We start from the raw sequence: 16,505 nt of genomic DNA, 5'->3' as shown, positions 1-16,505 counted from the left end.
AAATGTCTGGCATGTCAAACACACGTGACCAATTGGGAAAGCAAAATGGAGGCAGAAAAAATGCCGGTGCTGGTGGCTCACGCCTGTAATCCTAGCTACTCAGGAGGCTGAGATCTGAGGATCACGGTTCAAAGCCAACGCGGGCAGGAAAGTCCATGAGACTTTGATCTCCAATAAACCACTAGAAAACCGGAAGTAGCGCTGTGGCTCAAGAGGTAGAGAGCTCACCTTGAGCTGAAGAGCTGAGAGACAGCGCCCAGACACAGAGTTAAAGCCCCATAACTGACAAAAAAAGAAAAGAAAAAAGAAAAATGCCTGCAAAAGATTGGTAATTTTTTCTTTAGAATAACTGATTCGTTCGTTCCAGTGGTACTGTTAAAAAATTTAAAAATTTTAAAAATTGATTTGAACTGTCTATTAAACAGCCAAGTGTGGCAATGATGGAAAAATATACAAGTCTGAGGAATACAAAAAGGGACAGATTTAAAATTTTGAGAGTTTGGTCTGGGCCTGTGGCTTAGTGGTAGAGTGCTTGCCTAGCATGCATGAAGCCCTGGGTTCAATTCCTCAGTACCACATAAACAGAAAAAGGCGGAAGAAGCACTGTGACCCAAGAGGTAGAGCAGTAGCCTTGAGCTGAAGAGCTGAGGGACAGTGCTCAGGCTCAGAGTTCAGGCCCCATGACCAGCAAAAAAAAAAAAAAAAAATAGGAATTTGTATACAGAAGTACCTAAGATGGCATGAAGAGATAGAAACAAGAACAAAAAGTAATTCAAAAGACTGAGCAGCAGAACACTCCAATATCCTTAAGTAATGGAAGAGTATAACAAACAAGACTGCAGACTAGCAGCCTATGAGAGATCTATAACCAAATGTTAGGAGAAAAAAGGGTCTCAAGGAGTGTCAGGTGCTAATAAATGTAACTTAGAGAAGACAGACTTAGCAAAATGAAGTCAACAACCTTTAAAAGATATATATTTACACTGGCAAAAGAGCAGAACCAGACAAGAGACACTATTAAAAGTATTTTGAAACCAGGCACAGGTGGTTCACATCTGTACTCAGGAAGCTGACATCTGAGGATCACAGTTCAAAGCCAGCGAGGGCAGGAAAGTCAGTGATACTCTTATCTCCAATTAACCTCCAGAAAAACCAGAAATGGCACTGTGGTTCAAAGTGAGAAAGAGCTAGCTAGCTGTGAGCAAAAAGCTCAGGGACAGCACCCAAGCCCTAAGTCCAATACCCACAGCCAACAGTAACAACCACCAAAATAAAACAAAAACCAGTATTTTGAGCTGAATGCTAAAGGCTCACATCTGTAATCCTGACTACTCAGGAGGAAGACTTCTAAGGTGATGAGCCCTATCTCCAACTACCAAAAATCCAGAAGTGGAACTTAGTTCAAGCTGTAAAGCAGTGACTTAGCAAGTACCACAAAAAAAAAAAAAAAAAAAATTTAGAGTCTTCAGCTGGGTGTGACTGTGCACACATCTAAGCCCAGTATTCAGGAGGCAAGTGGATTCAGCCTTGCCATAGGCAAGGCTATACAGGCAAGACCCTATCTCAAAAAGAAGAAAAATGTCTGGGAACGTGGCTTAGTGGTGATTGCATTTCCCCTAGCACGCAGAAGCCCTGGGTTCAATTCACAGTACCACCCTTGAGCAAAAGAAGCTCAGGGACGTGCCCAGGACCTGTGTTCAAGCCCCAGGAGTGACCAAAAAAAGAAAAAGAAAAAGAAAAAAAAGAGGAGGAGGAGGATAGCCCAGCACTGGTGGCTCCAGGGCTCACACTTGTAATCCTAGCTACTCAGAAGGCTGAGATGTGAGAATCGTGGTTCAAAGCCAGCCTAGGCAGGAAAGTCCATCGAGACCCTTATCTCCAATTAACCACCAGAAAACTGTTAAGTGGCACTGTGGCTGAAGTGGTAGAACACTTGCCTGGAGCTGAAGAGCTAAGAGACAGCACCCAGGCCTAGAGTTCAAGCCCCATGACTAATAAGAAGGGAGAAGAAGAAATAAAAGAAAGTCAGTCAAGGGGGGAGGATGGGAAGGAATGGGAAGGGGAAACAAAGGAGGAGGTCACAATAAAAAAAAGTCAAACAAGATTATACTTTCTGTTTATCTGCAAATAAATAGTGGTAACTGATGACTGCATAATTATTTACAATGCAATTAATGTCACTGGATCGTAAACTGTCTTCCTAGAGAGTAAGCTAGCCAAAAAGGAATAAGCATACTAAATGTGATCAAAGGCTTACATTTATCCATCTAGAAAACAAAAAAATAAATAAAGCCTGGCTCCAGTGGCCCACGCCTATAATCCTGGCTACTCAGGAGGCTGAGATCTTGAAGGTCACTGTTCAAAGCCAGCCAGGACAGGAAAGTCCATGAGACAATGATCTCCAATAAACCACTCAGAAAACTCAGAAAACTGAAGTGGTGCTGTGGCTCAAGTCATAGAGTACTAGCCTTGAGCTGAAGAGCTGAGGGACAGCGCCCAGGCCCAGAGTTCAAGCCCCATGACCGACAAAAAAAAGAAAACAAAAAAATTTTTTAAGTATACTGCACTCTACAATGTAACATACTTACTGTTTATAACTAATACTCAAAAAGGAATGTTAATTTCTCCCTAGGTATGAAATGAACTATGTGAGTCCATCCAAAATCCATATTTAATCCTGAATATGACTGTATTTGGAGATTGGCAGTAAAATTAAAGGAATCCTACATATATACATTTGTGGTAATTTGTTACAGCAGCCATAGGGAACTAATACAAGAGTAACTGGTATCTTCATATTATTGAAATTTCCAGACTATAGCCATTGCATGGATCTCCATCCAAATAGCCATGGCTATTTGGATGCTTTTTAAATTTCTTTCAGTGATCTAGGAGGCATGTGTATTTTTGTTAAATTTTTTCCCTAGGTATTTACACCTTGATGCATAGCATATATCTGCTTATTTGAAGCAGAAGCTCCTCAAGCTTATAAACTAGAATAAACCGTTTCCACAGCTATTTTACTGCTGGAGGCTGAGTGTGGACTGGCATGAGACTCTCTTGGGAAGCAGTCTTAGGAGGACTCTATGCCTTCATAGACTGTTAGGTACAGGAACTCCATCAGGTTCTCAGGAGTAGAGCCAGAAAGAAATTCCTGGTAGCAATGGGAAGGGAGGAGAAATGTAATCACCATGAATCATACCCAAAGCATCCTCTGTAACAGTGGCAAGTTCTCTATGGAGACTTTACCAGAAACTATCCTAGTTAGGGGAGGGACTTTCTTCTGCTTGATTGTGGTCTAGCCTTATATTATGTAAGGGGGAAAATCAGAGTCAGTGGGGTCAAAGCTGTAAGGATATTAATTGGGAATGTTGCCATCGGGTGAAGGAGTAGAGACAAGAAGAGGGAAGGAACAGAACTATCTAAGCATCTTTATAAGAAACAAGAGAAGGGAGCCGCAGATCTGGTCGGACGCTGGCGGGGGTGCTTGGAGCTGAGCAGCGCTGGGGCCCGGCTCCGGCTCGACGGGCCGGCGGAGGGGGGTGGTGTGTGCATGCGCTCTGCCCAGGGGGTGTGCTTGGGGGGTCCCGCGCCGCTGCTGTGGCCCAGGCCTCCGCTGCGGGAGATCTAATATCAGCTACCTGTCCCTGTCACTCTTGACACTTCGCTGTCAGGGCTGCCGCGCCGGGGGCGGGTGGAGCGCGAACGGCGTTAGCTTTCCTTATTGGAGAGGTATTTGGGGGAGGGAGGGAGGGACCGAGGGGGGTCTTGGCCCATTCTTGTTTCACTTTGGATCTCCGAAGTCTGCTCCCCAAAGACGCTCGGAGCGGGTGCCCTCCCGCCCACACTCCCTACCCCCCTTCCATGTCTCCGATTGTGCGCCACTGACACTCGGTTGTTGGACTTTTTTTTTTCTTCTTCTCCCGCTTTGAGCCTTCCGGGGGAGACGGGGGCGGCTTGGCTGCAGGACTTGGCGGGGGTGACGTCCCCAGGCTCTAGCCCCGGTCGCCAGCGCAGGGGTGGGGAGGAGGGAAACTCCGCGCCTAGAGCGCAATCCAGGAACGGACGGCCGGCGCGGTACACCCCCTTGGGGGGTCGCGGGGCGCGAGCCCAGGACTCGTAGCGCTGCTCACTCCCTCGTCCATGAACTGCATGAAAGGCCCGCTGCACTCGGAGCACCGTGTGGTCGGGACCAAGCTGCTGGCCGCCTCCTCGTCCGCCTCCTGTCACCATCCCCAGCCACTAGCCATGGCTTCGGTCCTGGCTCCCGGTCAGCCCCGCTCCCTGGACTCCTCCAAGCACAGGCTAGAGGTGCACACCATCTCCGACACCTCCAGCCCAGAGACCACAGAGAAAGATAAGAGCCAGCAGGGAAAGAATGAAGACGTGGGCGCCGAAGACCCCTCCAAGAAGAAACGCCAACGGCGACAGCGGACTCATTTTACCAGCCAGCAGCTAGCTGCAGGAGCTAGAAGCCACTTTTCAAAGGAACCGCTACCCCGACAGGTCCACGCGCGAAGAAATCGCCGTGTGGACCAATCTCACGGAAGCCCGAGTCCGGGTTTGATTTAAGAACCGCCGGGCTAAATGGAGAAAGCGAGAGCGCAACCAGCAGGCCGAGCTATGCAAGAATGGCTTTGGGCCACAATTCAACGGGCTCATGCAGCCCTACGACGACATGTACCCCGGCTACTCCTACAACAACTGGGCTGCCAAGGGCCTCACGTCGGCCTCGCTGTCCACCAAGAGCTTCCCCTTCTTCAACTCTATGAACGTCAACCCCCTGTCGTCGCAGAGTATGTTCTCCCCGCCCAATTCCATCTCGTCCATGAGTATGTCGTCCAGCATGGTGCCCTCGGCGGTGATAGCCTGAATAACTTGAACAACCTGAGCAGCCCATCGCTGAATTCCGCCGTGCCGACGCCCGCCTGTCCACTCCGCCGTACGTTTATAGGGACACGTGTAACTCGAGCCTGGCCAGCCTGAGACTGAAAGCCAAGCAGCATTCTAGCTTTGGCTATGCCAGCGTGCAGAACCCGGCGTCCAACCTGAGCGCTTGCCAGTATGCCGTGGACCGGCCGGTGTGAGCCTGAGCCTGAGCCGCGCGCGTGCGCGCTGCGCCGGGAGCCTAGGACTATGCCGAAGGGGCAGCTCCGCCCTTGAAAAGACTTGGGAGAAGGTCGTGCGCACTAAAGAAAGGCAGAGGAAAAGAGGATGGGGGGGGGGGGGGGGGGGGGAAGGAAACCACTGATTTCAAGAGAGATAGAGAAAGAGAGAGAGAGGGAAAGAGAAGGAAAGAGAGTTCCTTTGATTTCAAAGGAATGGTCTCCATGTCTGACATCTTTCACTCAAAAGTATTTCTTTCCAACACTTGCAAGGACATGTTACACCAACAAAACGTTTGACTGGATATGACATTTTAACATTACTATAAGCTTGTTATTTTTTAAGTTTAGCCTTGTTAACATTAAAATGACTGAAAGGATGTATATATATGGAAATGTCAAATTAATTTTATAAAAGCAGTTGTTAGTAATATCACAACAGTGTTTTTAAAGGTTAGGCTTTAAAATAAAGCATGTTATACAGAAGCGATTAGGTTTTTTTCGCTTGCGAGCAAGGGAATGTATATACTAAATGCCACACTGTATGTTTCTAACCTATTATTATTATAAAAATGTGTGAATATCAGTTTTAGAATAGTTTCTCTGGTGGATGCAATGATGTTTCTGAAACTGCTATGTACAACCTACCCTGTGTATAACATTTCGTACAATATTATTGTTTTACTTTTCAGCAAATATGAAAAAAATATGTGTTTTATTTCATGGGAGTAAAATATACTGCATACAAAAAAAAAAAAAAAGAAACAAGAGAAGATTATGTGAGGACACAGTGAGAAAGTGACCTAGTGAAGGCCAAAGAGATCCCTCACCACATACCAGTCATGCTGCACTTTAACCTTACACTTCTAGCCTCCACAACAGAAAATAAATTTCTGTGGTTTAAGCCAGACAGTCTAAAATACAATTACTACTAAAACTTTAAAAAAAATTACCAGCCAGGCACTGGTGGCTCACCTATAATCCTACCTACTCAGGAGGCTGAGATTTTAGAATCGTGGTTCAAAGCCAGCCTGGCACAAAGTGCATGAGATTCTGATCTCCAATTAGCCACCAGAAAACTGGAAGTGGCGCTGTAGCTGAAGTGATGGAGCGCTAGCTTTGAGCTGAAGAGCTCAGGGACAGCGCGTAGGCCCAGAGTTGAAGCTCCACAACCAACTAAAAAAAAGAAAATTACCTCTGCTTGATCCCAACTTGATAGTTTTTTAGGAGTAGCACCAGGAGTCTGATCGGCTGTTTGATCCCAACGCCGTTTTCGTTTTGAGGGAGGCTGGGATGCTGCTGCTCCATTGACGACTTTTAGTTCTCCAGCTTTAGCTTTTTCTGCTAGCTGCTGCCTAATTTCTCTCTGAAAAAGAAAAAGCAGAAAATATTTACTTTTCAAATGCTGTAGGGTTAGCTCATACCTAATATGTATGAAGCCCAGGTTCATTCGAGTACCACAAAATAGCAAAACATATTCAATATATTCCTGTGTCATTAGTGTAGATGTTTCGATTTAATGTGCTATTTTTATTTAACTATTTTTTTGTCGGTCATAGGGCGTGAACTCAGGGCCTAGGTGAACTCAGGAGCTCTTTTGCTTAAGGCCAGCGGTCTACCATTTTTGAGCACCACTTCCGCCTACTGGTAGTTAATTAGAGATAAAAGTCTCACAAACTTTCCAGCTTGGGTTGGCTTTGAACCATGATCCTCAGATCTCAGCCTCCTGAGTAGCTAGGATTACAGGCATGAACCACAAGCACCTTACTTTTCGATACCACTAGTGATCTCACTTTCACTTTTCTGTATATCCAGTCTTACAGTCTTTCTTCCCAAACAATATGTAAGTAACTACAAAATTTGATACAGAATATCCTAGTTTACATATAATGAAGTAAAATCTTTTCTGTGTGAAGTAAAGTCTTCTATCAACGACAAAGAAATACTTATGTTGAACACATACTGAAAAGACAGTTTTCTTTAAAATACAAGACAGAAAGATGATAAAGTGAAAATAGAATTTTCCTTCACTTATAACAAATACACTTACTCTTTTATTTTTAAAGTGAGGTGCTAATACCCTATATAATTTTAAAAAATAATTATACATTCATAATAAAGTATGATGGAAAGGAGTTTGTCTCCTAGCACTGCATGTGTGCCCACACAGAGTAATTTCTGCAGGTCCAGAAGAACTACTCAGAATTCTCCATCCACAGTTAAACTGAATGTTACAGAACTGGTGGTTCTCCAAGAAATTTGTGACCACTCAAGTCTTTCCTAACACAATGGCTTCTGAAGCACAGCATAAACCTTCTCCCTTTAGATAATTTAAGGGAGGCTATGTACTTACATAGACAAAAGGACTAGAAAAAGACATAGAAATATGAAGTTTAATTTTGTGGTTGTTGTTTCTCAACTAAATCTATATTAATGTTAACGAAATAGTGCTGATGTAGACAGAAAAAAAAAATAGAAAAGCCTACAATCAATCTACTTTACATTCTTTCAATAAACGTTCTTTCAATAAAGAAGGAAGTCGGCTGGTGGGAGACACAGTGGGTTCCTGTAACCCTAACTACTCAGCAGGTTGACATCTGAGAATCAAAGTTCAAAGCCAGTCATGGCAGAAAAGTCTTTGAAATTATTTATCTCCAACTAAAACCTATCATTTAAAAAAGGAGAGCTGTGGCTCAAGTAGTAGAGAGTTACCCTTGAACACAAGATCAGGGACAGCACCCAGAACCTCAGTTTAAGTGTGCAAATGCACACACATACATACATACACAAAAGTAAGCAGCTCAGAACAAACAACAGGTTCACATACCTCTTCTTTAGTTAAATGCTGTTCTCGCATTACATCCATGTAAGTTCTAGCATTCATTTTGGGATCAGGGGTCTTCCCTCCTGCAGAAAAGAACAGCAACAGGACAAGAGTACAATAAATAAAGGATAATTAGGTTCAACTGATTTATCTGCCCTGCACTAATATTATGTTATTCCATAATCATTTAATTTATTTTTTGATGGAAAGCTTTAATAATTATACATCTTACTTTTATTGAGTTTGCTGATCAATTTAACCTGTTTGAACACAAACATATCTACAGCAGTTTAAAACAAATATTTTTATGCATATAAAAAGGAAATGACAGCACAGTTTAGTCTTCAGAAGTGATGGGTTCCTGGGTTGCTAATCCGGAATACGTACACTTTCGTGCCTTTGTCTCCATCAGCAGTTCTGACTTCAAGCAGCAGAATAGAAGCCTAGAAAATTATCTCTTTACCATTAGTAACACTTTGGAAAGATATTTATATTCAAAACATTACCTGTTGCAAGCTGTTAAAATCCTGACTACAAATAACTGACTACATGTGATCTTCATACAGTGTTCTAGAACAGTTGTAGCATAGAAAATCAGATTTTTAAATATTCCTATATTATTCTGATGTCAAAATACTAAAAGGGCTTCATTCTTTTAAAGTTTTTTGACCCAGAAACATTTTTATTTTTAGAAAGCATAAATTAAAACTGGAAACATATTACTTAAAATATATTACTTTTACCATTTATTAAGATGCACACAGAAGGAAAGTGTACAAAGAGATGCATTAGTCTCTTGGTTAAAGCTTCAGTATTTGCTTTTCAAACTTCAAATATCTTAAAGAAGCCCAAGTACTATATAACAAGGTTCACAAAGGCACACTATACTTTAGAAATGTGATAATTAGCTATACAGGCAGTATAGCATCATAATTTAGAAAAAAAAATAAAATTCTAAGACATCTCCTATACTGACGATCATGCCCAATTGGTAGTGTCATTCTTTCTGACACTAACTCTGATAAGACTTCCTTTGGAATACTTTTTCACCATAATCTAGAGAGGATGTGTTGAACTGCACCCTTAAGAATGCAGACAGGACTGGCATATAGCAGTACTGCTGTAGGAAAGAAATTAAGGACAGTTAGTATGGGCCTGTGAATTCTGACATACATGTTTAAATCAATTACAATTATGCAAGTAAAGAAAATATCCCTATTAATTCATGCAGGCTGAAAGTCTAATTTGTAAACCTGCAGCAGCATCTAATTTTAAAAACAGGCACCTAATTTTGACTGTGAAACTCACTCACCTGAGGAAAGCTTCCATCAGGTTCACTATGCCCCTTGTGCTGACTTGCACACTAAAATTATCAAAACAGACTCCAACTATTAAAAATATCCAAGTCTTTGTATACATACTTCTGTTTAACTTCATGCTTAGGGCAAAGTAGGTGCATTTACTAAGCCATATTTAGAACAATATGGGGGAGCACTAGTGTGAGAAAGTTTCTCAAAAGTAACAATCCTAAAACTAAAATTTGGAATAGAAACTTTCAATAATTTGAAAGTATTTTGGTAGCAAAGCATATTTGTTCTAAGTAAGTATAGTAAGAGTACCCAAAACAAAAGTAAAAGAAAAACCTTTAACCCTTTGCGTTTCTATGGCATTGGCTCATTACTTTCTTGTCCTTCTACCTGGAAAGAAAACTTGCATTATAAAGATGAAGAATATGGCATCTGTGACTTCAACCAAATCTACACAAATCTATATAAGGGGTTTATAAAAAAGAAAAGCAAATTCATAAGCATGCCAAAAAAAATCAAAGGGCTAAAGACAACACATAAATAAATTTTTGAATACTTATAGGAAAGAGGGAATTACCATCTGCAAAAGGATCAAGACGCTCTGGGGATATTATCATGGTCCGTCTGTGCTTTTTATATTCATCTTCCCGGTCGGCAATCTTTGGGGGTCGGTGCTCAGCAAACGGATCATACTAAAAAGAAAGGTATTTATTTAATATCCACTTTACTAAATAATCAAGCAAAACATTATAAACAAAATTCAAGAATATTACAAAATACATACAAAGATTTAATTATATAATAATAAAATATTCTGCATAATTTTAGATAAATACTAAGATGAGAAACTAAGGCATATAACTGAGTGAGGTGGTACACACCTATAATCCTAACACTGGAGAGAAAGGCAAAGAATCACTAGTTTGAGACCAGCCTATCAAAAATAGTAAGACTGTCTCAAAAAAAAGTCGAAAATAAATAAATAAATAATAAAGTAGGATGATATGGCTGTGGTATATAATGTGTCTAGACAAAAAATGAAATAATATATTATGCCCACATTTCCATGGCTCAATGATTCATATATTATTACTTTTACAAAGTTTCTTATTTGCAATTCTAACCAGCTCCTCTCAATATTCTCAATTGATTATGAAACTTTTTGGACTTAGATGGGAACTCATATTCATCTCTCCTAAACTGACTAAACTTGGTTTAAAATAAAAGTCACCTCGGGGAAGTATAAGAACGGAGAGAAGAAGGGTGGGTGAAATAGTCATAATATTCAATGTACATATGTGAAAATGGAATCAGGCAACTTGAGATGGGTGAGGTTGGGCTAGAAGGGGAGAATGATAGGGTGATTCTAGCCGGGTGCCCGTGGCTCACGCCAGTAATCCCAGCTACTCAGGAGGCTGAGATCTGAGGATCCAGGTTTCAAGCCAGCCTGGGAAGGAAAGTCCATGAGACTCTCTCTCTCCAGTAAACCACTAGAAAACCGGAAGTGGCGCTGTGGCTCAAGCGGGAGAGCACTTGCTTTGAGCTGAAGAGCTGAGGCACAGTGCCCAGGCCCAGCGTTCAAGCCCCATGACTGACCAAAAAAAGGGTGATATTGATCAAGATGCACTGTACTTATGAACTAATATGTTGAACTAAAAACTGATTTAACAACTATAGATGATTTTTCAAAAGGAAAATAATAGTTACCTGTTCTGTTGACTGTGGTATATCATTAAGCAATGCCACAGGGGCATGATATCCAGGCTTCTTCTGACCAAGCAAACTTGTAGATGATGAATAGTCATCGTCATCCTACAATGAAACCCCCCAAAAAGACAATAAACCCAAGTCAGAATTTTTTAAATAGCATGATAAACTTTTCTAGGCAACTACATACAAACAGCTTATTTAGAACTCTCCAGTTTCCTTGTTTTACAACATGATTTAATATTACAGAAATGAGTAATTTTTAATGTATATGTTGTTTTATACTATGTTTAGACAGGCCAATGTTACAATAATCACGTTTTTACTATATAAAAGGGCAACATGGGCTGGGAAGGTGGCTTAGTGGTAGAGCACTTGCCTTGCATGCATGAGGCCCTGGGTTCGATTCCTCAGCACCACATAAGCAGAAGAAAAAAAAAAGCTGGTAGTGGTGCTGTGGCTCAAGTGGTAGCACTCTAGCCTTGAGCTGAAGAGCTGAGGGACAGCGCCCAGGCCCAGAGTTCAAGCCCCATAACCAGACTCAAAAAAATAAATAAAATCAGTGCAACACATGGAGATCCTGTATCTGAAGATCACATATTTAGTTAAAAATGAAATGACAATTTTGCGATTAGCTTATGGAACACACGGCTATCATTTTGTCTTTCAACATCAGGATATCAAAGCCAACAAAAAGCTAGTCCCTGAGTAGATTCGAAATTTTGGGACTTCTAAATTGCACTCAAGAAAAAGAAGGAAAAGGAAAAAGAAGATACCAACTACAAGGTATTACTTGCATTTCACAAACAATCAGTATGGCAATCTATATACATAAAATGAAGTTTGGTAATAAGTCACACAAAAATGGCTAGAAAAAAAATGGCTAGGTGTGGTAGTGTATGCTTATCATTTTAGCTAGACAAAAGATGCAGATCAGACTCACTGTGGTTCAAGGCCAGCCCAAAAAAGTTAACAAGAGCCCATCTAAATAAGTCAGGCATGGTGGTATGTGCCTGTCATCCCAGCTACAACAAAGGTATAAATAAGGAGAATTTTGGTCTAGGGCCAGCCACAGACAAAAGCAAAAGACCTGATCAAAAAATGACTAGGGGGGGCTGGGAAGGTGGCTCAGTGGTAGAGCACTTGCCTTGCATGCATGAGGCCCTGGGTTCGATTCCTCAGCACCACATAAGCAAAAAAAAAAAAAAAGAAAAACAAAAAATGACTAGGGGGCTGGGAAGGTGGCTCAGTGGTAGAGCGCTTGCCTTGCATGCATGAGGCCCTGGGTTCGATTCCTCAGCACCACATAAGCAAAAAGAAAAAAGCCAGAAGTGGCGCTGTGGCTCAAGTGGTAGAGCGCTAGCCTTGAGCTGAAGAGCTGAGGGACAGTGCCCAGGCCCAGAGTTCAGGCCCCACGACCGGACCCCCAAAAAAAAATTAAATAAATAAATAAATAAAACAAAACAAAACAAAAAATGACTAGGGGCTGGGAATATGGCTCAGTGAAAGAGTGTTTGCCTAGCATGCACAAAGCCCTGGATTCAATTCACAGGAAAAAAAAAAAAAATGGAAGTAATGCTGTGGCTGAAGTGGTAGAGCACTGGCTTTGGGCAAAAGCAGCTTAGGGACAGTGCCCAGGCCCTGAGTTCAAGCCCCAGGACTTGGGGGGGGGGGGGGGGGGGATTATTAGATAATGACCAAAAAGTTAGATATTCACCAAATGTAGATGTCTCAGAAGATCAAGTGAAATGAGAAGTTATGTAGAACATATATAAATAGCATTTAAGAAATGTCAAAATGGTGGCTCAAGTCTGTAATCCTAGCTACTCAGGAGGCTGAGATCTGCGGATCACAGTTTAAAGCCAGCCTGGGCAGGAAAGGCCATGAGACTCTTATCTCCAATAAATCACAAGAAAACTAGAAGTGACGCTGTGGCTCAAGTGGTAGAGCGCTCTCCTTGAGCTGAAAAGCTGAGGGGCAGTACCCAGGCCCAGAATTCCAAGACCCACAACCAAACAAAACAAAAAGTCAAAATACTCAGGAGACAAGAGATTTGAGGATGGCAGTTCAAAGCCATCTGGGGCAGAAAAGTCCATGAGACTCTTAACTCCAACTAATCACCAGAAAACAGAAATGGCGCTGTGGCTCAAAGTAGTAAGGCACTACCTTGAGGAAAAAAGCTCAGGGACAGAGCTAAGAGACCCTGAGTTCAGGCCCCATGACTGAAGAGGGAAAAAAAAAAAAGAGTATGTCAAAATGAGAAGTAGTTCCAGAAAACAGATGGAAAAAAGTTCATGAATATCAGTAGCAAGAAAAATCAGTCCATAGGGGCTGAGAAGGTGGCTCAGTGGTAGAGCGTTTGCCTTGCATGAATGAGGCCCTGGTTTCCATTCCTCAGCACCACATAAGCAAAAAGAAAAAAGCCGGAAGTGGCGCTGTGGCTCAAGTGGTAGAGTGCTAGCCTTGAGCTGAAGAGCTGAGGGACAGCACCCAGGCCCAGAGTTCAGGCCCCACGACCAAACAAAAAAAAAAAAAAAAAAACACATATACACACAAAAAAATTCCATTCACACTGGTGGCACAAGAGAAGAGCCTGAGATCTGAAGATTATGGTTCAAAGCCAGCCCAGGCAGGAAATGTCTATAAGACTTTATCTCCAATAAAACACCAGAAAACAGGAAGTGGTGCTGTGGCACAAGTGGTAGAGCGCTAGCCTTGAGCTAAACAGCTAAGGGACAGCACCCCATGCTCAGAGTTCAAGCACCACGACTGACCCTCCCCCCCAAAAAAAGAAAATTAAATTTCCATTCATATTATAATACCAGGGGAGAAAAAAAAACAGTATCAAGTACATGTTAGAAATCAAGCTACCAAAGTCAACACATGGGGGACTCAGAAGGTGGCTCGGGGGGCTGGGAAGGTGGCTCAGTGGTAGAATGCTTGCCTTGCATGCATGAGGCCCTGGGTTTGATTCCTCAGCACCACATTAGCAGAAAAAGCCAGAAGAGGTGCTGTGGCTCAAATGGTAGAGCACTAGCCTTGAGCTGAAGAGAACCCAGGCCCAGAGTTCAGGCCCCACGATGGACAGGAAAAAAAAAAAGTCAACACATGGTTATATGTATCGATAATCCCAGCATTTAAGAGGCAGAAGCCAGTCTGGGCTACATATTAGGTTTGAGACCAGCAATCCATCCTCTCAAAAAACTAACAGAAGTCAGGTACCAATTGCTCATGCCTGCAATCCTAGCTACTTCAGGAGGCCAAGTAGATCACAGTTCAGGCTGGGAATGTGGCCTAGTGGTAGAGTGTTTGCCTAGGATGCCTGAAGCCCTGGGTTTAATTGCTCAGTACCACAGAAACAGAAAAAACTGGAAGTGGTGCTGTGGCTCAAATGGTAGAGCACTAGCAAGTGCAGGGACAGTGCCCAGGCCCTGAATTCAAGCCCCAGGACTGGCCAAAGGAAAAAAAAAATACAAAGAGAGAAGGAAGGACATTTTACTCTCTAAAAGATCTCCTAATCTCAATACCATCTTTCCAAATTAAACTAGACAATTCAAATTTAAAATTCCTTTGTATTTCTTGCTTTCTCTCAAAATAAGGACGAAGCTTGCCTCTTAATACAGTTTATAACTTACATCTTCAAGTTCTGTTGCAGCAATTGATGTCACATATCCAGCAAATCGGCTGTCACTTCCACCATAAATCTCCTGGTCATAATAACCTGTAGAATCAAGGCCCACTCCTTGAGCTTCATCAAGAGCTGCCTTTTTGCCTTGAATTTCTCGAATCTGTGCTTCAATATCTGTAAGAAAGACAACATAAAGTATTTTATTTTCCAAAGAGCTCAGAACAATACATTTCCTTAGTAGATATTATCAAAAATACAAAAAATTTTAACTACCATATAAAGGGTTAAAAGCACTGTATAAAAGTGCATATATGCCAGGTACCAGTGGCTCATGCCTGTAATACTAGCTACTCAGGAGGCTGAGATCTGAGGATCATGGTTCAAAGCTAGCCCGGGCACAAAAGTCCATGAGACTCTTATCTCCAATAAACCACTAGAAAACCAGAAGTGGCGTTGTGGCTCAAGCAGTAGAGCGCTCGCTTTGAGCTGAAGAGAACAGGGACAGCACCCAAGCCCAGAGTTCAAGACCCACAACCGACCAAAAAAAAAAAAAAAAAAAAAGTTCATATATTTAATACATCTCACATTAACAGACAATACTAATGGAAAGATGCTAACTATCTCATCAACTATTATCTACTCTCACCATTAGAATGCATTTTATAAATTCATTTTATAAATTACTGTTGAATTCTAAACCTTTGCCCAACTGAAAAATTAGTAACACTGATGTTCTTACTTCATCTCACCACTCACCAGAGCTAGATTTGGGTGAATGTAGCTCAGCAGTAGAGAGCTTGTCTACCATGAATGAAAACTTGAACATTCAATACCCAAACAAGAGATACTATTGAAACACAAAGCAAACAAAAACAAATATAAAAAATAGCAAGGAGCCTGGCGCCAATGGCTCATGCCTATAATCCTAGCTACTCAGGAGGCTGAGATCTGAAGTTTGTGGTTCAAAGCCAGCTCGGGCAGGAAAGACCATGAGACTCCTATCTCCAATAAACTACTAGAAAACCACAAGTGGCGCTGTAGCTCAAGTGGTAGAGTGCACTCCTTGAGCTGAAGAGCTGAGGGACAGCACCCAAGCTCAGAGTTCAACCCTCATGACCGACCCCCCCCAAAAAAAAATGCTAGGGAGCTAAAAGTGTGTGAATGGAGTGGTTAAAGCACTTGCCCAGCAAATTAAATCCCTAGTACTTGAAAATAAACAACCCCAACACCACTGACAGAAATGTGAAAGCAACAGTACTGAGATGGACATGGCGCAAGCACACTTAGTCCCCGATTCTTAGGAGGTAAAAACAGGAGGAGTATTTGGCCAAGGAGTCTGTGTTCCAACACAGCAAGACTAAGTTTGAAACAAAAGTATTATTGTGGAGAATAGTTGTCAACCAATCTTCAACAAAGTATCTACAGATTCCGTGAAAATGTGATAAAGGATTTCATATTCCTAAGCAAGTCCTCCCCCCAGGTTATGTCCTATCTGGGATCATACTCTGAACAAAAATAAAGGGGAGGGAATGCGAGAATATGAATTCTCCCATAAAACTCAAAATTGCTAAATAAAACTTTTCTAGCTAGGTGCCAGTGGCTCAGGCCTGCATCCTAACTACTCAAGAGCCCAACATGTGAGGCTCACACTTTGTGGAGTCCAAGCAGCATAAGTCTGTGAGACTCCAATTAACTACAAAAAAAAAAAGCCAGAAAGTGGAGTGAGGCTCTAGTGATAGAGCACTAAATGAGCACAAAAGCTCAGGGGCAGAGCCCAGACCCAGTGTTCAAGCTCCAGGACCAGCATAAAAACAAAAATCAAAACCAAACAAACATCTATTCTGTATAAAGTGCCCAGCTGCAGCATTTTGTTATAATACAAAACAGCCGGGCGCCAGTGGCTCACACCTGTAATCCTAGCTACTCAGGAGGCT

The 16,505-nt window shown here is 42.1% G+C and overlaps 1 protein-coding gene and 1 pseudogene across 5 annotated transcripts in view; one reads left to right on the top strand and one right to left on the bottom strand.

Annotated features, from left to right (window-relative positions):
• Sf3b1 (splicing factor 3b subunit 1) overlaps positions 1 to 16,505 on the bottom strand; it is a 49,235-nt gene that overhangs the window by 23,278 nt on the left and 9,452 nt on the right. For 2 of the 5 annotated variants that reach the window (XM_042688276.1, XM_042688278.1), the window contains exons 2-6: positions 14,579 to 14,745; positions 10,944 to 11,048; positions 9,814 to 9,928; positions 7,933 to 8,012; positions 6,301 to 6,471 (exon numbers count right to left, since the gene is read on the bottom strand). In XM_042688276.1, coding sequence (XP_042544210.1) covers positions 6,301 to 6,471; positions 7,933 to 8,012; positions 9,814 to 9,928; positions 10,944 to 11,048; positions 14,579 to 14,745 — 638 coding nt within the window. Of the gene's footprint in view, positions 1 to 6,300; positions 6,472 to 7,932; positions 9,683 to 9,813; positions 9,929 to 10,943; positions 11,049 to 14,578; positions 14,746 to 16,505 lie in introns of those variants that run through there. The other 3 variants (XM_042688281.1, XM_042688280.1, XM_042688277.1) reach the window with 3 other exon arrangements.
• Positions 4,144 to 5,204, top strand: LOC122114996 (annotated as a pseudogene).

This window comes from Dipodomys spectabilis, unplaced genomic scaffold (genome assembly GCF_019054845.1).
Source record: "Dipodomys spectabilis isolate Male_0828 unplaced genomic scaffold, ASM1905484v1 ptg000115l, whole genome shotgun sequence".
NCBI classification, from domain to species: domain Eukaryota; kingdom Metazoa; phylum Chordata; class Mammalia; order Rodentia; family Heteromyidae; genus Dipodomys; species Dipodomys spectabilis.
The sequence above is the reverse complement of the archived record's forward strand: the minus strand, read 5'-3'. Positions and strand labels throughout refer to the sequence as shown.